General features: G+C 43.0%; 1 protein-coding gene across 2 annotated transcripts in view; it reads right to left on the bottom strand.

The window, feature by feature from the left end:
• The window catches only part of METTL24 (methyltransferase like 24), a 117256-nt gene that overhangs the window by 68505 nt on the left and 24569 nt on the right, over positions 1 to 24182 (bottom strand). For both annotated transcript variants that reach the window (XM_068551014.1, XM_068551015.1), the window contains exons 2-3: positions 15165 to 15263; positions 104 to 243 (exon numbers count right to left, since the gene is read on the bottom strand). In XM_068551014.1, coding sequence (XP_068407115.1) covers positions 104 to 243; positions 15165 to 15263 — 239 coding nt within the window. The remainder of the gene's footprint in view (positions 1 to 103; positions 244 to 15164; positions 15264 to 24182) is intronic.

Below are 24182 nucleotides of genomic sequence, written 5' to 3'. Positions count from 1 at the left end.
CATAGCGCCCGTATACCCTGCAACCATTCATAATTTGTGTTGCTGAAAAAGCCTTGGCTGCCTGCAGGAACATTTTTTGTTTTCTGCTGTAAAATGTACTTACCCTAAAGAATAGAGGCGGCACTGCTTGTTGCGAATTTGATGAGCTAAGCCAAACCTGTCATCAAGACAGACAGACCAGGGCTTTTTTGAAGGGCTGGAGTCAGTAGCCAGGCTGTCTGTGCTCACGTGATCACACGCAATCTGTAAGGATTGGAAATCAATGTGAATAATTTAAAGCACTGGGTGATAGATGGTAGGTAGAGACTTAACTGCTTTCCCAGTCCCTGAAAACTGTAACGGGAGAGTTATGTCCTTCTCCACTGCTAACTACTCCCCTCCCCAGGGAATCACAAGACTGCGGTAAAATGTTTGGAGGAATTCCAAATACTAGATTATAAGTAACCTCATGGAGACTACAGGCAGGTTTGAAGGGAAGTTAAGAACTGCTATAGCCTTGTGCACAGAGTATACAGGGGAGAACAAATCAGGAGCAAGGAAGGCAGGGAGGAAAAGTCAGGAAAGCTCTGCAGAGGTGTGTTAGTCTTGGAGGAGGAACAGAAGTTGACTAAGAGGCTGAGACCAAGAAGGGCATTCCAGACATGGAGAACAGTGCTCCCAAACCACAGAGGTCTGTTACCCACAGCATTCCTATTAGAAGTTGTGAGATATGACCAAGAGCATAGATCTTCGAAGGATACAAGATTATCTACTCTTTATCTCAGGCAGATAAGGTCGGGCCACCATGGTCCGACCAAGCATGTGTTAACCAAGGTAAACAGCTTGGGGTCAAGTGAGACTAATGCATAGTCCCTACTAACAAGACAGTACCCTCTGTGATACACTGGTCCATTGAAATTCCTCCTGGGGGGAAAGGGCAAGAGCCCCAGCCAGGAAGGAGGTTTTCCAGAGCTAGCCAAAGCACCTCTCTTAACTCATCCATCAAAATTAGATAAGAAAACCAAAAGGAACATGTATCTAAGTAAAGTGGAAGGAAGCCAGTCTCTAATTTCAAATGCACATTAAGTAAACATACTTAGTGAGGCATTCTGACTTGTGTTTGAGGCTGGCACAGTGTGCACAACTGAGGCTGTTGGAACCAAAGAAAACAAGTTCTGTGGCCAAGGTATTTATCTTACTGAGCAAAAGTATTTCCGCCTAATCCCTCAAAACTCTCATAGTCATCATGGTGCTCCATGAATCATGCAGCAGCTCTTGCTGTCACATCACAGACAACAGACCACTCCAGATGCAAAGGAGGTTTTGAGGTTCATTGCTTTAATGCATTGGAGAACATAACAATTTTCTTCTTAAGAAGGTACTCTAGACTTGCCCAACCCTTTTATTTAACTGATTTTCCAAAATGTTAATCTGAAAAGAGCATACTACGTGGAGCCAGCATCTCCCTTATTCTTGCTGTAATCTAGGGCTGGCCTGGCAAAATCATCCTAGCACTATCTATCAGTGACTGAGAGAGAGCCTTCTGCTAGAATCTGGACATTTTATAGGAAAGCTTAAAAAGTGAAATCCTAAATAGTTAACTGTTCTTTTCTTTTGATGAAATAAAAACTCACATTTTAAGGCAAGAAAAATTTAAACATGAAATTTTATAACCCACCACTTGCCTTGTATGTGCAGACATCTTTGGTGAACTTTATGTACAATGCCAATACATCTTTCCCCTTAAAGATAGAGACTGGTGCCGAACAGACTGGGTCAGATGACCTGGGGAGATACTGGGCCTCAACTAATGGAAATTCTTAGCTTAAATACTTACTTAGGACCTTATTAATGTTACTAGCTATATTACTTGTAGTCTGCCTATTTTGCAAGATAATTGTTTCTTGTAGTACTACCATATGTGTGATGGAGTCTTCAATAAAATTAATGATGATTAGATGACTTGAAACAATTGACCAAATATATAGTCCTATAAGATCAAAGATTGTAATAGTGTAACTCTGGATATGAGAAGCAACAAGAGCAAGCATTTCCTAGACCATAACAGACTAGAAAGACAGATGGTCCAGAGGCTTTTGACTATAGTTAACAGGGCCAAGTCCAGTAATAGCACATTAAGTAGCCTATCAATGAAATCCTTGACTGAGCTGGGAATGAGCATTCCTAGTGCTGTGAGACAAATTGATCATGAAATGCCTCCCAAACCTTGGTCAAAATTAAGACCAAAAGGGAGGGGATTGTAGAATAAAGAATGTTGCCCACCACCTAGTTCTACAAGAATCTCATTAGCCACTGCAGTCACTGACCTACAATACACCCTGAAAGGAATTCAGGGCAAAAATCAGGATGAGACATTCTGTGCTCTGGAAAAACTGGCAGAATAGGCCTTCAGATAGTTAGATATTTTCAGGGGAAAATGTATGAATCCTGTTTCTTGCATCTGCCCATACTTAGAAAGGCACTAAAACTATTAACTAAGATACCTGTTCCTTGCTATTAATAGTAACTTTCTACCAAGATGTGTGCTTGATTGCACGGACCCCTTTGTCAAAATCAAATATCTACTAACCTCCCCCCTAACCTCCTCAGAATAGTCCTCAGAGCTGAGAGACCATCTCCCAGGTTATAATCCTCAGTTTGGCCTGAATAAAATTTTCCATTTCTTTCTCAGATTCACTATTGATTAATTTCTGTCAATATCTTCAACCCAGTATCTTTCTCTCAATACTTCTCTATCCACAACCACGGTTTAAAGAAAAAAGTGATAATGGAAAATGGAATTGAATCTTCTCTCAAGCAACTAGTACAGAACACACTTATTAACTGGATCCATCAACATGTTAATTTGTATAATTCATTTCCTATGATTCTCCCACAAATAAATGGAAATTATGCCTCTGCCTGCGCACTTCTTACTTCCACTCACCCACCCAAAGGAGAAGCTGCTAATCTAATTAGTCAAAGCTCAATGTTCATCTGGCTGGTTTTCACTAGTACATAGATTATGATGCCTTCAACCTTCACTGGAACTTGGTTCCACGCCCTGGCTCCTGCAGGCAGTTAGTTAAGCCTGGGCAGTTTGGTGGGCCCCAAAGACATGCCTGGATCTCCTAAGCCTGAACCTTTTGTTCTAGGGCAGCTTCCTGGGGGTATTTTTATTAAAGTGGTATGATGATTTATTTATTAAAATGGTATGATGTTTTGCTATTGTTTCTTTGTATGTACTCTCCCTAAGAGCCCCCAGAAGACAGATCAGGAGATGGACATTCGCAGGTACTTGTTCATAGTACCCTCCCAACACCATTTAAACCTAACTCTAGCCTCTCCCATTGTGTTTCTCAAGGTGTGGCCCACCTACATTCTGATGGATACGGGAGTACTTAAAAATGCAAATTCTTGAGTTCCACTCCATTCTATAAAATCAGAATCTTTGAGGCCGATGCATGTGAACATGCATTTTAATAAGCTCCCCCAGGTGATTGTTACGCAGGTGGTCCTGTGAGTTTCCTGGCAGCCTTTTGTAAAGTCCCACTGAAATGTTCCAGCCTGGCCTCACCTGTGCCTTAGCAAATTAAGGGAAGAGGCTACACCTGGGCCAGAGCTTTCAACTGAAAACAGCAGCCTCTCCAACCTCACCCCTAACAAAGGGCCAGACAGGCAGCCCCTACAATTAGCCAGAGGCCCCCAAGAGTCCAGCAAGTATTAATGGTCAAGATTCAGGGCTGGAGAGGAGGTTCAAGATGATGGAAGAGTAAGACGCAGAGATCACCTTCCTCCCCACAAATACATCAGAAATACATCTACATGTGGAACAACTCCTACAGAACACCTACTCAACGCTGGCAGAAGACCTCAGACCTCCCAAAAGGCAAGAAACTCCCCACGTACCTGGGTAGGGCAAAAGGAAAAAGACAAAACAGAGACAAAAGAACACGGATGGGACCTGCACCAGTGGGATGGAGCTGTGGAGGAAAGGTTTCCACACACTAGGAAGCCCCTTCGCGGGCGGAGACTGCAGGTGGCGGAGGGGGGAAGCTTCCGAGACACGGAGGAGAGCACAGCAACATGGATGAAGAGGGCAAAGCGGAGAGATTCCCGCACAGAGGATCGGTGCCGACCACCACTCACCAGCCCTGGAGGCTTGTCTGCTCACCCGCCGGAGCGGGCGGGGGCTGGGAGCTGAGGCTCGGGCTTCGGAGGGTGGATCCCAGGGAGAGGACTGGGGTTGGCTGCGTGAACACAGCCTGAAGGGGCTAGTGCGCCACAGCTGGCCGGGAGGGAGTCCGGGAAAAAGTCTGGAACTGCCGAACAGGCAAGAGACTATTTCTGGCCTCTTTGTTTCCTGGTGCGCGAGGAGAGGGGATTCAGAGCGCCATTTAAAGCAGCTCTAGAGACGGGCGCAAGCCGTGGCTATCAGCACGGACCCCAGAGACGGGCATGAGACACTAAGGCTGCTGCTGCCGCCACCAAGAAGCCTGTGTGCAGCACAGCTCACTCTCCACACCTCCCCTCCCGGGAGCCGGTGCAGCCCGCCACTGCCAGGGTCCCGTGATCCAGGGACAACTTCCCCGGGAGGACGCACGGCGCGCCTCAGGCTGGTGCAACGTCACGCCGGCCTCTGCCGCCGCAGGCTCGCACCGCATCCGTACCCCTCCCTCCCGGCGGCCTGAGTGAGCCAGAGCCCCCGAAGCAGCTGCTCCTTTAACCCCGTCCTGTCTGAGCGAAGAACAGACGCCCTCAGGCAACCTACACGCAGAGGCGGGGCCAAATCCAAAGCTGAACCCCTGAGCTGTGCGAACAAAGAAGAGAAAGGGAAATTTCTCCCAGCAGCCTCAGGAGCAGCGGATTAAAGCTCCACAATCAACTTGATGTACCCTGCATTTGTGGAATACCTGAATAGACAACAAATCATCCCAAATTGAGAAGCTGGACTTTGGGAGCAATGATATTTATATATTTTTCCCTTTTTGTGAGTGTATGTGTATGCTTCTGTGTGTGATTTTGTCTGTATAGCTTTGCTTTCACCATTTGTCCTAGGGTTCTGTCCGTCCGTTTTTTTGGATTTATTTTTTACTTAAAAAATTTTTTTTCTTAATAATTATTTTTTATTTTAATAACTTTATTTTATTTTATTTTACTTTATTTTATTTTATCCTCTTTCTTTCTTTCTATTTTCTCTCCCTTTTATTCTGAGCTGTGTGGATGAAAGGCTATTGGTGCTCCAGCCAGGAGTCAGTGCTGTGCCTCTGAGGTGGGAGAGCCAACTTCAGGACACTGGTCCACAAGAGACCTCCCAGCTCCACATAATATCAAATGGCGAAAATCTCCCAGAGATCTCCATCTCAGTGCCAAGACCCAGCTTCACTCAACGACCAGCAAGCTACAGTGCTGGACACCCTATGCCAAACAACTAGCAAGACAGGAACACAGCCCCATCCATTAGCAGAGAGGCTGCCTAAAATCATAATAAGGCCACAGACATCCCAAAACACACCACCAGACGTGGACCTGCCCATCAGAAAGACAAGATCCAACCTCATCCACCAGAACACAGGCACTAGTCCCCTCCACCAGGAAGCCTACACAACCCACTGAACCAACCTCAGCCACTGGGGACAGACACCAAAAACAACGGGAACCACGAACCTGCAGCCTGTGAAAAGGAAACCCCAAACACAGTAAGTTAAGCAAAATGAGAAGACAGAAAAACACACAGCAGATGAAGGAGCAAGGTAAAAACCCACCAGACCTAATAAATGAAGAGGAAATAGGCAGTCTACCTGAAAAATTCAGAATGATAGTAAAGATGATCCAAAATCTTGGAAAATACAAGAAACATTTAACAAGGCCCTAGAAGAACTAAAGAGCAAACAAACAATGATGAACAACACAATAAATGAAATTAAAAATTCTCTAGAAGGGATCAATAGCAGAATAACTGAGGCAGAAGAATGGATAAGTGACCTGGAAGAGAAAATAGTGGAAATAACTACTGCAGAGCAGAATAAAGAAAAAAGAATGAAAAGAACTGAGGACAGTCTCAGAGACCTCTGGGACAACATTAAACGCACCAACATTCGAATTATAGGGGACCCAGAAGAAGAAGAGAAAAAGAAGGGGACTGAGAAAATATTTGAAGAGATTATAGTTGAAAACTTCCCTAATATGGGAAAGGAAATAGTTAATCAAGTCCAGGAAGCACAGGGAGTCCCATACAGGATAAATCCAAGGAGAAACACACCAAGACACATATTAATCAAACTATCAAAAATTAAATACAAAGAAAACATATTAAAAGCAGCAAGGGGAAAACAACAAATAACACACAAGGGAAATCCCCATAAGGTTAACAGCTGATCTTTCAGCAGAAACTCTGCAAGCCAGAAGGGAGTGGCAGGACATATTTAAGGTGAAGAAGGAGAAAAACCTACAACCAAGATTACTCTACCCAGCAAGGATCTCATTCAGATTTGATGGAGAAATAAAAACCTTTACAGACAAGCAAAAGCTGAGAGAGTTCAGCACCAACAAACCAGCTTTACAACAAATGCTAAAGGAACTTCTCTAGGCAGGAAACACAAGAGAAGGAAAAGACCTACAATAACAAACCCCAAACAATTAAGAAAATGGGAATAGGAACATACATATCGATAATTACCTTAAATGTAAATGGATTAAATGCTCCCACCAAAAGACACAGACTGGCTGAATGGATACAAAAACAAGACCCGTATATATGCTATCTACAAGAGACCCACTTCAGACCTAGGGACACATACAGACTGAAAGTGAGGGGATGGAAAAAGATATTCCATGCAAATGGAAATCAAAAGAAAGCTGGAGTAGCAATTCTCATATCAGACAAAATAGACTTTAAAATAAAGACTATTACAAGAAACAAAGAAGGACACTACATCATGATCAAGGGATCGATCCAAGAAGAAGATATAACAATTGTAAATATTTATGCACCCAACATAGGAGCACCTCAATACATAAGGCAAATACTAACAGCCATAAAAGGGGAAATAGACAGTAACACAATCATAGTAGGGGACTTTAACACCCCACTTTCACCAATGGACAGATCATCCAAAATGAAAATAAATAAGGAAACACAAGCTCTAAATGATACATTAAACAAGATGGACTTAATTGATATTTATAGGACATTCCATCCAAAAACAACAGAATACACATTCTTCTCAAGTGCTCATGGAACCTTCTCCAGGATAGATCATATCTGGGGTCACAAATAAAGCCTTGGTAAATTTAAGAAAATTGAAATCGTATCAAGTATCTTTTCCGACCACAACGCTATGAGACTAGATATCAATTACAGGAAAAGATCTGTAAAAAATACAAACACATGGAGGCTAAACAATACACTACTTAATAACCAAGTGATCACGGAAGAAATCAAAGAGGAAATCAAAAAATACCTAGAAACAAATGACAATGGAGAAACGACGACCCAAAACCTATGGGATGCAGCAAAAGCAGTTCTAAGAGGGAACTTTATAGCAATACAATCCTACCTTAAGAAACAGGAAATATCTCAAAGAAACAACCTAACCTTGCACCTAAAGCAATTAGAGAAAGAAGAACAAAAAAACCCCAAAGTTACCAAAAGGAAAGATATCAGAAAGATCAGATCAGAAATAAATGAAAAAGAAATGAAGGAAACGATAGCAAAGATCAATAAAACTAAAAGCTGGTTCTTTGAGAAGATAAACAAAATTGATAAACCATTAGCTACACTCATCAAGAAAAAAAGGGAGAAGACTCAAATCAATAGAATTAGAAATGAAAAAGGAGAAGTAACAACTGACACTGCAGAAATACAAAGGATCATGATAGATTACTACAAGCAACTATACGTCAAGAAATTGGACAACCTGGAAGAAATGGACAAATTCTTAGAAATGCACAACCCGCCAAGACTGAACCAGGAAGAAATAGAAAATGTGAACAGACCAATCACAAGCACTGAAATTGAAACTGTGATTAAAAATCTTCCTACAATCAAAAGCCCAGGACCAGATGGCTTCATAGGCGAATTCTATCAAACATTTAGAGAAGAGCTTACACCTATCCTTCTCAAACTCTTCCAAAATATAGCAGAGGGAGGAACACTCCCAAACTCATTCTACGAGGCCACCATCACCCTGATACCAAAACCAGACAAAGATGTCACAAAGAAAGAAAACTACAGGCCAATATCACTGATGAACATAGATGCAAAACTCCTCAACAAAATACTAGCAAAGAGAATCCAACAGCACGTTAAAAGGATCATACACCATGATCAAGTGGGGTTTATTCCAGGAATGCAAGGATTCTTCAATATATGCAAATCAATCAATGTGATACACCATATTAACAAATTGAAGAATAAAAACCATATGATCATCTCAATCAATGCAGAGAAAGCTTTCGACAAAATTCAACACCCATTTATGATAAAAACCCTCCACAAAGTAGGCATAGAGGGAACTTTCCTCAACATAATAAAGGCCATATATGAAAAACCCACAGCCAACATCGTCCTCAATGGTGAAAAACTGAAACCATTTCCACTAAGATCAGGAACAAGACAAGGCTGCTCACTCTCACCACTATTATTCAACATAGTTTTGGAAGTTTTAGCCACAGCAATCAGAGAAGAAAAAGAAATAAAAGGAATCCAAATTGGAAAAGAAGAAGTAAAGCTGTCACTGTTTGCAGATGACATGATACTATACATAGAGAATTCTACAGATGATACCAGAAAACTACTAGAGCTAATCAATGAATTTGGTAAAGTAGCAGGATACAAAATTAATGCACAGAAATCCCTGGCATTCCTATACACTAATGATGAAAAATCTGAAAGTGAAATTAAGAAAACACTCCCATTTACCATTGCAACAAAAAGAATAAAATATCTAGGAATAAACCTACCTAAGGAGACAAAAGACCTGTATGCAGAAAATTATAAGACACTGATGAAAGATATTAAAGATGATACAAATAGATGGAGAGATATACCATGTTCTTGGATTGGAAGAATCAACATTGTGAAAATGACTCTACTACCCAAAGCAATCTACAGATTTAATGCAATCCCTATCAAACTACCACTGGCATTTTTCACAGAACTAGAACAAAAAATTTCACAATTTGTATGGAAACACAAAAGACCCCAAATAGCCAAAGCAATCTTGAGAACGAAAAATGGAGCTGGAGGGAATCAGTGTCCCTGATTTCAGACTATACTACAAAGCTACAGTCATCAAGACAGTATGGTACTGGCACAAAAACAGAAATATAGATCAATGGAACAGGATAGAAAGCCCAGAGATAAACCCACACACATATGGTCACCTTATCTTTGATAAAGGAGGCAAGCATATACAGTGGAGAAAAGACAGCCTCTTCAATAAGTGGTGCTGGGAAAACTGGACAGCTACATGTAAAAGTATGAAATTAGAACACTCCCTAACACCATACACAAAAATAAACTCAAAATGGATTAAAGACCTAAATGTAAGGCCAGACACTATCAAACTCTTAGAGGAAAACATAGGCAGAACATTGTATGACATAAATCACAGCAAGATCCTTTTTGACCCACCTCCTAGAGAAATGGAAAAAAACCAAAAAATAAACAAATGGGACCTAATGAAACTTAAAAGCTTTTGCACAGCAAAGGAAACCATAAACAAGACGAAAAGACAACCCTCAGAATGGGAGAAAATATTTGCAAATGAAGCAACTGACAAAGGATTAATCTCCAAAATTTACAAGCAGCTCATGCAGCTCAATATCAAAAAAACAAACAACCCAATCCAAAAATGGGCAGAAGACCTAAACAGACATTTCTCCAAAGAAGATATACAGATTGCCAACAAACACATGAAAGAATGCTCAACATCATTAATCATTAGAGAAATGCAAATCAAAACTACAATGAGATATCATCTCACACCGGTCAGAATGGCCATCATCAGAAAATCTACAAACAATAAATGCTGGAGAGGGTGTGGAGAAAAGGGAACACTCTTGCACTGTTGGTGGGAATGTAAATTGATACAGCCACTATGGAGAACAGTATGGAGGTTCCTTAAAAAATTAAAAATAGAACTACCATACGACCCAGCAATACCACTACTGGGCATATACCCTGAGAAAACCATAATTCAAAAAGAGTCATGTACCAAAACGTTCACTGCAGCTCTATTTACAATAGCCAGGACATGGAAGCAACCTAAGTGTCCATCGACAGATGAATGGATAAAGAAGATGTGGCACATATATACAATGGAATATTACTCAGCCATAAAAAGAAACGAAACTGAGTTATTTGTAGTGAGGTGGATGGACCTAGAGTCTGTCATACAGAGTGAAGTAAGTCAGAAAGAGAAAAACAAATACAGTATGCTAACACATATATATGGAATATAGAATATATATACAGAAAAAAAAAAGGTCATGAAGAACCTAGGGGCGAGACGGGAATAAAGACACAGACCTACTAGAGAATGGACTTGAGGATATGGGGAGGGGGAAGGGTAAGCTGTGACAAAGTGAGAGAGTGGCATGGACATATATACACTACCAAACGTAAAATAGATAGCTAGTGGGAAGCAGCCGCATAGCACAGGGAGACCAGCTTGGTGCTTTGTGACCACCTAGAGGGGTGGGATAGGGAGGGTGGGAGGGAGGGAGACGCAAGAGGGAAGAGATATGGGAACATATGTATATGTATAACTGATTCACTTTGTTATAAAGCAGAAACTAACACACCATTGTAAAGCAATTATACTCCAATAAAGATGTTAAAAAAAAAAAAAAGATTCACGGCTTTGAGGTTCAGCTGCTCCTCCACTAAACCTTGAGGAGTGGAGTTTTATTCTATTAAAAGTTAACACTTTAAGCATTTCTTCTTCTTCCACAGACTTCGTCTTGCACAGATATCCCTATTGGAAAAACATTCTTTTCCATTCAATCTCTGCTAATGTTCCCCTTTCCTCTCCTAGCTCAAAAATAGAACACAGAAGTTTTTCCATTTTAACCATTTATTAACCATCTCATTTATAGACATTAGCTTTTGAAAACAACTAGGAGTAAGGACTCAGTAAAATTCAGCTCCTAAAAATTAATTAAATATTGATTTTTCAAACTTTCTTGTTAAGATTTATGGCCAAGGCTTCAATGAACTCTCTTGTGAGCAAAATCAGCGAGGGCAGTAACTCCTAGCTAAGCTCTAACTCAGGTAATTATGGGTTTTTTTCTCCCTCTCTCTAATTCCCCTTGTCATTTTAGCCATATAAACAGAATTAAGCCTGGACAAAGGAAAACAGACTCCAGGAAAAAATGTTTTCTGAAATGCTTTTTAGTTATTTAACTTGAAGGGATCTAATTTATTTTCCTTTCATTTTGTATCCCAAAAGCCTGAATAGCATTTCTGCCAACCCATAAGTAAAATCTGGCAAAGGGAGCCCTTAAATTTTGGGGACTTGGCAAGAATCGCTTCAATAATCAAACTGTATGTTAATGAAATACATTATTTTGAAAGGTAAAACATCAAGGAAAGGGTTGTATTTTTGTTGCTTTTATCCCAGTTTGTGTGTGTGTGCATGTGTGTGTAGCAGTAAATATAATAGAAACTATTGTTATAAATTTGTAAAATCTGAATCTCTAGATCCGTAAGTTCTTATGTCATTCTTACAATCAGTTAGATGGTTAGATGATTAGATAGATAGATAGATAGATAGATAGATAGATAGATAGATAGACAGACAGACTGACTTTAAAACGTACTTTTTCTTTTTAAAACAGCAACTGTTGCTTAGATTAATTTTGTACTGCAAGCCATGCTTCCTGAAGGCATATGGTTCGGGGGTTGCCATAAAAAGCTGGATCTGGAGCCTTCCTTTAGAACACAGCACTGGGTTTATGATTTAACTGTTTCTTGTTAGCAGCAGTGTATCGTCTACTCCAGAACTCAGAGATGTAACCATGGCCTTTCACATTAGAAAACAATACCTAGTAAAACTGAGCTTGATGTTATGCCTACTCTACCCGAATACCTTGCTCTGTGCTTCTGTTCCCAAGCTCCTTTGGCCTGGGGAAGTTTACCCACCCCATCTGTCCACCCTGTTAGAGAACACACAGTTCTCTTGCATCCTAGCCGTTCACCACTGTGGGGGGGGGTATTTAATTCAGTTTTGACATCCCAGCCAGTGCCTAGCACAGCGTCATCCACTGAGCAGGCACGCAACAAATGCCTGCTGAATTGAGGAATGAATAAATCAACTGATAAACATATCAAATGCTAGGCCTTGCTGTAAAAGCTTGAACATGGATTTGAGGGAAATATATATATATATATATTAAAGCAGTGTAAGAGGATGGAGGTGGGATTTGCTTAAGTACCTACAGAGGGTTTTTTTTTGTTTTTTTTTTTCCTTGCCCATTATGACTCACTACTGCTAACTATGAAAATTTTAGGTAATAGTGACTCTAATATTCTGCCAGCTTTGTAGGCTTTCATTGTCAAGATGAGTTCTAAATGAGGCATAAGCTCCCAAAGCAGCCAAAAACTCTGCATTACATAGAGAGGGGGAGGGAGCACTGGTCAGTAGGGTTCTGATTAAACCAGTTAGTGTCATCTCTGATGAGCTCCCACCTGCTGGTCTAGTGACTCGGAAGCACACAAAAGCACAGGACTTTAACTGGGTAAAATGACCTCTGATTACAAAACAATTGTGAGGTCTAGAACTTTATCTTGTTCTTTCTAGAGGATGAAAAATCTTCTAGCGAGCTTTAACAACCAAATCTCTATTATTATACTCATCAAGCTGAATAATAATTATATGTCCATTTATCTACCTTCCCAACTAGTTTGTTAGCCACCTGAGGGCAGAGACTGTATTCCCAAGGCCTATGTTCCTGGCACATAGTAGATGCTCAGTAATACTTGGTTAATAACAATTCTACACTAGTCTTAACAAAGTACAGGCTCACGGAGCTGGAAGGGACCTTAGAAATAATTTGATACAATCTCTTCGTTTTCAAGATCAGAACAGCCAGAGCCAAACAAGCAAAATAAACTGCCCAGGGTCACAACATTAAACTACCTCACAGGATGCTTTTTTTTTTTTTTTTTTAATTTATTTATTTATTTATTATTTTTTTTGGCTGCATTGAGTCTTCATTGCTGTGCGTGGGCTTTCTCTAGTAGCAGGGGCTGCTCTTCGTTGCAGTGTGCGGGCTTCTCATTGCGGTGGCTTCTCTTGTTGCAGAGCATGGGCTCTAGGTGCACGGGCTTCGGTAGCTGTGGCGCACGGGCCCAGCTGCTCTGCAGCATGTGGGATCTTCCCGGACCAGGGTTCAAACCCGTGTCCCCTGCATTGGCAGGCAGATTCCCAACGACTGCGCCACCAGGGAAGCCCCAGGATGCTTTTTTTAAAGAATTTTTTCCCTCTCAGCCCATAACTCATAGGAAAACTCCAAGAGGGGCTTGAAATAACACTTTCATGCCTCAAGAGCTTCTTCTAAGTTAACATGCCTTTTATAAGTTACAGAACATTAACCTGAAATACATATAAAATAGAATTTAGAGGCTTTCATGTGGTCAATTTATACTGGGAGGTGAAGCTCACAATTCTCAAATTCAACTCATAAATTTAACACCTCTCATTTTTCTCTAGGGCTTTTAAGGGCTTCTTAAATTCATAGTTAAGAGATCCAGCTTCTTATTCTTCGTGTAAAACCAAACTATAAAATTAAAATTTCAGTATTTTAATTGTCTAAGTCCACCAAATTAATTTGCAGCAGCAAAATAAGATGAAATTATGTAAAGCACAGGGACCAATTTATCATCCCATTACTCATGATGAATTCAACAAGCTTTTACTTCCATGTCTAGGTGACAAATATTAAAATTCCTGGTTGTCTGACTGCATCATATGAGAAATGGGACTTTCTTTTACTGCTAAACTAGCCTTCTAAAATTCCAGAAATATATGCTCTCCCATGGATGAAAAACGGGCTTGGCCACCAGTGAGGTTTGGGAGGGGAAGTGGGATGCCAAGAGCGAGTGGGCCGAAGGGAGATCAAAAGACCCAGGGACCTCCAGTGCCATACCAGCTCCACAGTGCAGCCTCCCCAGCTGCAGCTTCACAGGCAGTCTGAGTTTCTAATTTACTAGCACCTCTCAGCTCAGGGCAAACTTTCCCTCGGGCCTTGATTTTCTTTTCTGTCTCTCTTTCCTCAGGATCAGGCTACTTGAGAATGGAACCTCCTGATTAATGTGTCAAGAGCCATAGACTCTCCTTAATGGAGGGTCTCTGCCTGCTCGGGTCGCCCGGGCAGGAGCTGCCACAATGTGTTAAGTCACTAATGAAGGCCAGTGCTCAGTAATGATTTAAAGTGCCCTAAGAACAGAGAGTCTTCGGATTCAGTAAGCTTCTCTTCCTACTGCCTGCAAAGCCTCCTTTACTCTCTGGCCTAACGCATCCCTGTCTGCCAAGCTTCTGTGGCAGAAAAGCGAAAAGGCAGACTTCTCCAAATACAAAATGGAATTTGAACCTCCAGATGATGGTTTTGGTTTGTGACACACTGGACTGCCTACTCATGGGCACGAATCTGTCGCTTCACATGGTTTTCCAAAACAATTTTCTAAAGTGGATCTTTAAAACACATCGGGATGAATCATTAAAACATCTCAGGGTGACGATACTCCTGGAAGGGATAAGATGCCGAAGCAGATGGAAGGCATCTATTATATGCCTCTAAGTGAGTGAATATATTTAAGCAGCAAGGCCTCAGAAACTCTATCAAGTCCCTATCAGGAGGCACTGAGAAACTCCCCAGCCTTCTTTAAAAGGGGGTAATTAGCGGGACTTCCCTGGTGGTCCAATGGTTAAGAATCCGCCTTCCAATGCAGGGGACGCGGGTCCAACCCCTGGTCGGGGAACTAAGATCCCACATGCCGTGGGGCAACTAAGCCTGTGCGCCACAACTACAGAGCCCATGCACCACAACTAGAGAGAAGCCTGTGCGCCGCAACTAAGACCCGACGCAGCCAAAAATAAATAAATAAAAAAAAATTTTTAAGGGTGCAATTAGCATCTTTTACACAGAGTCTCCATAACCACTTGTGCCTGAAACACAACCTGAATGGTGCTGATGTATCTCAGGAACCTCAAGGCTTCTTCATCCAGGGACCGAGCAGGACCTGCCCAAGGCTGGAGATCTATATGCCACCGGGGACCCTGTAAGGAGAAAATATAGGTCAGTGTGTAAGGTATCAGGAGTTTGGGATGGGGGTGGGAAGGATGCAGAGCATCAGCGAGGCAAGACTACTAGCTGCCTGCAAAACAAACACGGCTGCACTTTGCGGCCGGGGTTGGTTCAGAGCTGCTATAGTTAAGGCCACATCAATCACAGGGAGACAAATGAGGCCTGAGAAAGCCCAGCTACCAGATTAAGCAGGAGACTGCAAAAGCTAGAGGGGATGTCTGTCTCGATCTTCTGATCAATGGCAAACTCCACTCGATCCCGTCAGGCTCTCTCAGCTGCGGCTTTGTATTACCCGGAGCCACTCCCCGTTGTGGAGAAATCCTCCCCTACCTACTATGGTTTCCAAGGCTTAGAGCTTCAGAAATAGGTGCTTCCTAGGGGCCAGTTTTGTTGTCATGGTCCCATAATGCCTGAATCCTCAGGGCGCTTGGGCACCTTCCCCCCGAGCAAGGGGGGGGGGGTGGCACCCAGAGTTCTAGACCTCAGTGCACCTGTCGTCTGGACCATGCACCTGCCAACAGTCCCTGGAGCTGGCACTACCACGGCTGGCAAGGGTGGCCTTCTAGCACTGTGGGACAGCCTCCAGCTTTCAGCAGAGGACATGAGGGGCTCCCAGGAGCAGGGGGATGAGAACCCTAAGCCCCCGTTTAAAGCAAGGGTAGAGTGGATGAAGGGTTGGGGGAAAGTAGTGGTGATCCAGAAGGATCAAAAATGGGGACCCCTCCAGTCAAAAGGAAGCACCAGTCATAAAATCCTTGCTAGAGCTCAAGTTCCCCACCTATAGTTGTCACCACTTGGAAACCTCCAGAGGCTCACTGTGATCCCAAGGGCAGAGTACTGCCCAGAGTGTATGATGGGGAAGGGCAGGGGCCTGGGCAGGGAGAAGTCCCAGCAGCTGGCAGGGTGAACATCTAGTGTCAGGAAAGACTCTGGGGGTCTGGGCACAGGGATTCCTGCAGAGTGGTTAAGATGGGCCCCTAAACCCCATTTTAAGGTGAGGAAAGGGGCAGGGGAGGGTTCTGGGGACAAAATAAAGGGACTGTTCATGTACACACATTGTTCTCCAGTCAGGTATTGCAATGGTCTGAACGTGTGTCTCCCACCCCAAATTCCTATGTTGAAATCCTAATGCCCGGTGTGATGATGTTAGGGGGTAGGATTTTTGGGAGGTGCTCACATCATGAGGGTGGAGCCTTCATGAATGGAATTAGTGCTCTTTTAAAAGAGACCCCTCATAGCTCCCTAGGCCCTAACACCATGTGAGGACACAGAGAGAAGTCAGCCATCTGCAGCTCAGAAGAGGGCCCTCACCAGAACCCCACCGTGCTGGCACACCAATCTTGAACGTCCAGCCTCCAGAACTGTGAGCAATAAATTTCTGTTGTTTGTAAGCCAGCCAGTCTGTGGTATTTTGTTATGGCAGCCAGAATAGCCTAAGACAGGTATTATGGCAAGAACTGTCTGTCACCCACAAAGAAACATCGAAACAGGCTAGCCCTGAGGCACTTTAGTACCTTTATGGTTTTCTTGCCCCTAAATGGGGTGGCCTAGGTGACTTGGGGTTAAACGGAAAGCAAGGAAGAGCAGGGGGCAAGCAGGTTAGTCAGTGTGAAGCCAAGTGTGTGGGCTTGGGGAAGAAGAGTACACTCTGGCATGAGGGTGCGAGATAAATGCAGACACTTTGTAAGTGGTAAAGCGTTATTCCGGGTTAGGCATTATGAGACATATCTCTGCACCAAGTCCCGAGAGCCCACAGTCTTAGTGGCTCTCAGGTCTGCACTGCCTTATGGTGGCTGAGAGCCCTGCAGTCCTCTGGACTGAAAAGAAGCCTCACTGATTTCCTACAGGCTGTCTTTTCCTCAGCAATCCTTAAGGCAGGGACAGTTTCATGGGCATGCCACCTGCACAGTCTTAGAAGGGCTTGTGTTTGGCTCAGTGCTGACACTCTTAATAATTTTTTAACAAGAGCCTCCACATTCTTATTCTGTGCTGAGCCCTGCAAATTATGTAGTCAGTCTGCCCTGAGGGGCACCTTTTTTTGGGAAACAGGCTTTTCGTATAGCTGTTCCTGTTCTGTGAAGGTTGAGTAGGCAAGAGACTCCAGTCAGAGAGAGCCTGAGAACATTAAGTAATATATCTTCCCAGTTAATGGCTCCCACCCCCTATTTCTTTTTTCCTTCTCTAAATTAGTTGTTGATTACCATTCAGTCGAACAATACTTATTGAGCATCAGCCACTCTGTGCCAGGCACTGGTCGGCACACATTTGAATAAAACCCGGAGGCTCCAGGGAGGTGCTCACAGTCTGGTGGGGGAGACAGATACATACAAAATAAGTTTGACAGGGAAATGCTGAAACGTTAGGGAAAGTCATTCTTTCTGGGAAACTACTTAATTATGAAATCATAAATTATAGACACACTTTAGTACAAACGCCTCTTAGTTTTGCTTGGTCACACTCCTTTTGCGTCTAACGACAAAGAGTGTCTTCCCAGGTTGCCGCTGCTGTCAGCACAGCAACACAATGCTGCATGCAAGCTTGTCCAGCCCTGGGGTTTAAAACTCCCCACATCATTGTCGTGGGACCCTGACAAGCACCCTGGCACCTGGCCCAGGAGCCTCTTGATGAAAATGATAAAGTTCCCACATTATGGTTTTCCTCTAAATCAGGGATCTGTAAACTTTTTCTATAAGAGGTCAAACAGCAAATATTTTAGGCTTTGCAGGCCATACAGTTTCTGTTGCAATTCCTCACCGCCTGTTGTAGCTCAAAATCAGCCAAAGACAGTAAGTAAACAAATGGTCAGGACTGTGTTCCAATAAAACTCCATTTACAAAAACAGCCGGCAGGCTGGATTGGGCCTGCAAGGCTGTGGTTTGCTGACCCCTGCTCTATTTGATGCTAATTTGGTTGTAGACCAGCCTAGAGGAGAGTGTTTACTTGAAATAATGCAAGAGACACAGATTATGATATCTGGGTTACAAACAACTTTGTCATCTGGGTGACTGGGGAAATACTGGCCAGGTCCCAGCAGGATACAGTGGGAAGAATTTAATAGAGAGCCTATTTATAATACAAAGGTGTAGGCAGAGTTTAGGAAACCAATAAGGAGTAATGCAATACCTGTGGCTGGTAGCACCAGGGAGCCTTTTCAAACCCTGAGCCTGAAGGAGCAAAGAGGGGGAGGAATTTGTGGAACCCAGAGAGGGAAACTGCATGGAGAAGGTGTTTCATAGAAGAACACAGCCAATCCCATCACATCCAGCCCTATTACATACCCACCCTAACTGTCAAATCGAAGGATAAGCTAGAGAAGAGGGAGGCTGTGGTTGGTCCATAGGTCAGCCTACTGGGGTGCAGAGCAGGAGAAGCAGGATGGAGAGTGGTGCTGGAGAGGCAAGTGGAAGGTCTCCTGCACATCATCTTTGGAAAGAGGCACTGAGACTTGACCAGGGAGTCATTCATTCGTTCAGTGGCCATTTGTGCCTCGTGCCAGGCTCTGGGTTACAATTTAATATAGGACAGAGCTGTGTACACCAATAAATGCAATGAAGTTCTGCAAGAGCTTTGACTGAAATCTCTGTAGGGCACAATGGGGTCATGGAGAGATGAAGGACCCAAGTACCACTCCAAAATAAATGCCAGAAAATACAAATGTAGATTATAGGAAGCAGTCTCCAATGTGAGAAGCCTAAAACTCTCAATAAAGAGACACCTTAAAAACCGCAGAAGCACTTAACCTGGGCTAACACACGAAAGTAATGTCACAGATCAATAACAGTGAATCCATACGGTGACTCAACATGACAAAACTATATAATTATCTTAAGAATCCACAAGCAGTATCCATCTTGCTATCTGATATTTCTCAGTTTCACTGAGTGTTGACCACGACAAAGCTAAACACGACAGCTGGAACGGTGAATAACATAAGTTGAGGGGCCTCAGGTGGGGATATAATAGAAATATACAGCAGACAGATGCCCTCAGAAGTGCTCTGGCTTAAAGCTTTGGTTGAGCTGTTTAAAAAACATTTCACATAAAGTAATGTTCTCATCGGCATCAGTCTGACAGCAGTTTGTGATTATTTCCCCAAGGAAACCACTAGCTTTTATCATATCTTTCAATTATCACTTGTCTTAATTTTCTAGTGCACACATCAATATTTGTCCTTCAAAGATGCCACAAACAATTCTCTGAGCACCTTAAAATACCCATGGTTGGTGTTTACTAGTACAAGGCAAAAAAACCCATCTTTTTCTTTTAAAAAGATTTTATCATTATGATTTTACCCTCAAACAGTTCCCTAAATGCCAGGGTCCACTATTAGCCATGTGCTCCAAATATCGTGTGGCCAGGACAAGGCTACCCCCATCACTCCCAGGAGGTGGGAAGGTAGATTCCCAGTCCCTTTTGTCACTCCCACTTCCTCTTCAGATGGGTAAAGGAGCAGCTTAAGCAGAAGGTGGTGGAGGTACAGTCACTGGGGTCATTAGGGGCTGGTCTCTGTCCCCGGCAGGCTTGACTGAAATGTCGAATGGAGCATACACAATGCGTTGCCACAGAGAAGCGGCCAGGCTCCTGAGCCCCTGCAGGGGCGGTGGGAGGGGTGGGGGGGTGTTGTCCAATTCCTTTGCAATCTGTGGTCCGGCCCCCTACCTAAACCACCAGGCCAGTCGTTCAAAGGAGCTCCTCCCGCAGCAAAGACAGCCATCCCAGGAAAGGCAGGGTCCCAGGTTTCTGAGGAAAGGCAGCAGCCCCTACCCCCTTTCATCTGTGAAGGCTTCATCCGGCACTTCCTCCAGGGAACATGCGTTGCAAAGTGAACTGGTTTCTTCTAACGAGGGGAAATGTTTTGATTATACAGAAAAAAATTCCAAAAATTAACACTAAGCAAAGGATTCTATACACAACTAACTCATGTTGTTTGGGGGCTATTTTGCAGACATCTGAGCATCTCTTCCCAAAGGGTAAAAAGTGATCGCTGAGTCAGCCCAAGTTGGTGCACAGAGATAATGGATCTGGCTCTAAAGACGGCAGCAAGCACAGCCGTGAGACTTTCACATATTTTTATGATTTATGACTTCAGCATCAAATTTGTTTCTTGAAAAAAGAAAATGAGTCTTTCAAGCCAAAGAAACTGAATTCCAAGATTTTACTAATAAAAGATAATGCAAAATATAAAGCAATCTTTTAAAATACTCTTTTGCCTACCAGCCTACACGTATGCATATAACAGAAATATATTAACTCAAGACCATAAGCCCCAAGCAAAACTGGTTGCATTAAAATATATATATATATACAAACACACATATATAAAAGCAGAGCCACCCATGACCTGAAAAGAGAATCATCGATTCTGCCTCGTGCAAAAACTTTCTTTGCCTTGAAATTTGGAACAACAGCTTCCTTCTTCAGAGGCCGTTTTCCCCACACCCATGAATGACCTCATGCAGGCCACACAGAAATTGTCCAATTAGCAACAGTTCCACCATCAGTTGTACAAGCAAGTTTTGTACATGCATGTTTTTAAATTTCTTTTAAAATAAGAACCAAAGGAGTCTAATGGTCCCATTCCTCTGTGTTTCAGTGCTACAGTTCTTTGGGGATGAAATTGTATGACAAGTGATTTAAATAATCAGTTTCTTTATTGTGATGGATAATTGGTAGAGTGTCTGGGATATTTTTACGATGTTTCAATACTCTCAAATGCGCATTCCCACAGCTAGTAAGCTCTTGAAAGGTTTTAGAACCAGCAATTTTCTGCTGGGAGAGACAGCTAACAATTGATTTTCTGTGCTGTGGTTGTGCCTGTGGAAAAGAACAAGGTTGTGATTCCTTGACTCAAACTAAACAATACGCTGAGCCTGTGTGATGAGTTGATTTTGGGAAGCCTAAGCTTTCTAGAAAAAAAAACAAACTCAAAACAAGCAAAATCTATTTATTTGGCAATTCTGCTGCAATTCTGTGCTAATTAAGAGCATCTGTCAGTGGGCGGGAAACAATGATTGAAGGAAATTGTTTGCTCCTTTTTAGAAGGAGAAGGGGGGCTGTGGGAGTTGTTGGGGGAGGCGGAGGCACAAAATGGTACCTGGGAAGAGCATGAATCCAGATGAGCACCAGCCACTGTCTTTCTGGAATGCCCTGAGATAACCATGGTTTCTAGGACTTCGCTTGAGTGGGATTAGGGGCTCCCAGAGTCTCTGGGTGGCAGCTCACATGTCTCTCCCCACCAGTCTCATGTAACAGGACTTTCTCTCAGAATCAGCCCTGCTTTGGAAAGAGCAGGGGTCAGTTACACACTTTATTGTGACATTTAAAATTCAGGTACCCCACGCAAAAATTTCATTAAAAAAAAAAAAAAAATCTCCGTTTCAGTTCTGGGTAACATGGATAAGCACGCCCGCACCCTGTGTCTGGCACTGAATACGGCAATAAAACCTGGACAGAATGCAGAGAGCAGCTATTTGAGGAATCTGAAAAGTAAATGCTAGCAGGCAGATTGAAGACCAGAACTCAAAGTACCAGGAACCAGCAGTGAGGTTACCACTGTTTTTCTCCTGGTATTCCCCTCAAGCCCCGACTCGGGCAGCCGCACACTGGATGTGGACATCATTGCAGACGAGAGCTCCAGGAGAAGCCCTCTAGTTCAGGCTCAAGGAGGGAAGGGGTCTCCTAATGCTCAGAGAAAGCAGGGGGGGCTTCCCCATTTCCCCCTCTCCTTGCATTTCCTTTCCTTCATTCTAGCATCCCAACTCCCAGGCAATCCCACTGCAGTGGTGGAAGCCACAGCAGGAGTCCGCAAGCACCTAAAACTCTGAGGAAAGGGAAGTTTCTTCTCTGATCTGAGGTTGTGGCCCCAAACCCTGCTGAGTATTTTCTCTCTTCTCAGGCAGCTTGGCCTTGGACTTGGACATAGTCATGGGAAGGGTGCCATAAAACACAAGCAGAGCAAGAGTAACTAAAGTCTAGCCTTTCTAGCCAGAGGTTCAGGAATGCAGGGGACTAGATAATACAGTCAACCCTCGGTATCTGTGGATGCGGAACACTGGGGATACTGAGGGCCGAATGTAGTATGCCATTGTATAAGAGACTTGAGCATCCACAGATTTTGGTATCCGTGCGCATGCTAGAAACAATCCCCTCCCCACCCCAGATACCTAGATACTTGCATCTGCACGTGCATCTGAACCATTAGCATATCAAAAACTTTGAGAACCAAGCTAACAGACAGACTTCCACCAGGTCCCAGACTGGCCACTGGTGTCATGCATGTGGGACAGATCTGAAGAACACTGCAAAGATTTTGAAAACAGAACTGATACTGAAACCACAATCCATAGAAGGCTGGCTGGAACTTGAGACCTGAACCCAACCAGGTCAAGTGCCTGTAAAAACAAATATATGGACATTATCTATAGTATTTAAACATGACTCAGAGTCTCATGATATTACATACAAAATGCCCAGGATATAACCCAAAACTACTCAGCATATGAAGAATCAGGAAAATCCCAATTGGTGTGGGGAAAAGACAATCAACAAATGCCAATGACATGACACAGATACTGGAATTATTTGACAAAAACTTAAAAGCAACTATTACAGAAATACTCCAAGAAGTAATAGTGTACACTCTTGTAACCAATAGAAAGATAGAAAGTCTCAGCAAAGAAATAGGATATATAAAGAGCCAAATGGACATTTCAGACCTGAAAAATACAATAAACAAAATAAAAATCTCAGTAGATGGACTCAATAGCAGAATGAATATAACACAAAAAAGAGTCAGCGAAGAAGATAGATCAATAGAGCGTATCCAATCTGAACAACAGAGAGAAAAAATTATTTGAAAAAGAAATGAGGGCTTCCCTGGTGGCACAGTGGTTAAGAATCTGCCTGCCAATGCAGGGGACACGGGTTAGAGCCCTGGTCCGGGAAGATCCCACATGCGCGGAGCAACTAAGCCCGTGCGCCACAACTACTGAGCCTGCGCTCTAAAGCCCACGCGCCACAACTACTGAAGCCCGTGCGCCTAGAGCCCATGCTCCACAACAAGAGAAGACACCGCAATGAGAAGCCTGCGCACCGCAAGTAAGAGTAGCACCCGCTCACCACAACTAGAGAAAGCCTGCGTGCAGCAATGAAGACCCAACGCAGCCAAAAACAAAATAAATAAATAAATTTATTTTTTTTTTAAATGAAAAGAGCCTCAGGGACCCGTGGACAATATCAAGAGGTCTAACACTCAGTTACTGGAATCCAAGAGGAAGAAGAGAAAGAATGCAGTGCAGAAAAAACTACTTAAAGATATAATGGCTAAAAGATTCCCAAATTTGACATTAGACATAAACCTAAAGATTCAAGAAGCTCAGCAAACCCCTAACAGAAAGACACAAAGAAATCTATGCCCATACACATCTTAATCAAACTGCTGAAAACTAAAGACACCGACAACAACAAAAAGCTCAGTCTCTTTAATCTTGTGATAGACTTAATAGTGGGCCAGGGTCCAAATGGCTAGATGGGAAAGGCAGAGCCAGCCCAGCTCAAAAGGGCTTCTTACCCTGAGGTCCCCTCCCTGTCAAGGCCCAGTCCCACCTCCCCAAGTCCATCTGCTAAATGTCTTTGGCAGCAGACAGCACACATACTGAAACCCAAATCCAGAGCACATTCTGAATCCTTTCCCCATCAATCTGCCGCCTCTGCAACATTACACAGAGTGTAGGCTGGGAGGCAAGGGAACCAGAAATCAAATCAACTCTGACAAGAAAAAATGCACTATCACTCAAGCAGATAACTTTTAGGAAGAAATTTTTTAAATAAAATAAAAAATAAACGGAAAAGGAGGAATAAATGCTCAGCTCTAGATTTATTCTCTAAGTTAT

This window comes from Eschrichtius robustus, chromosome 9, assembly GCF_028021215.1.
Source record: "Eschrichtius robustus isolate mEscRob2 chromosome 9, mEscRob2.pri, whole genome shotgun sequence".
Lineage (NCBI taxonomy): Eukaryota > Metazoa > Chordata > Mammalia > Artiodactyla > Eschrichtiidae > Eschrichtius > Eschrichtius robustus.
This window is presented reverse-complemented; position numbering and strand designations above follow the sequence as displayed.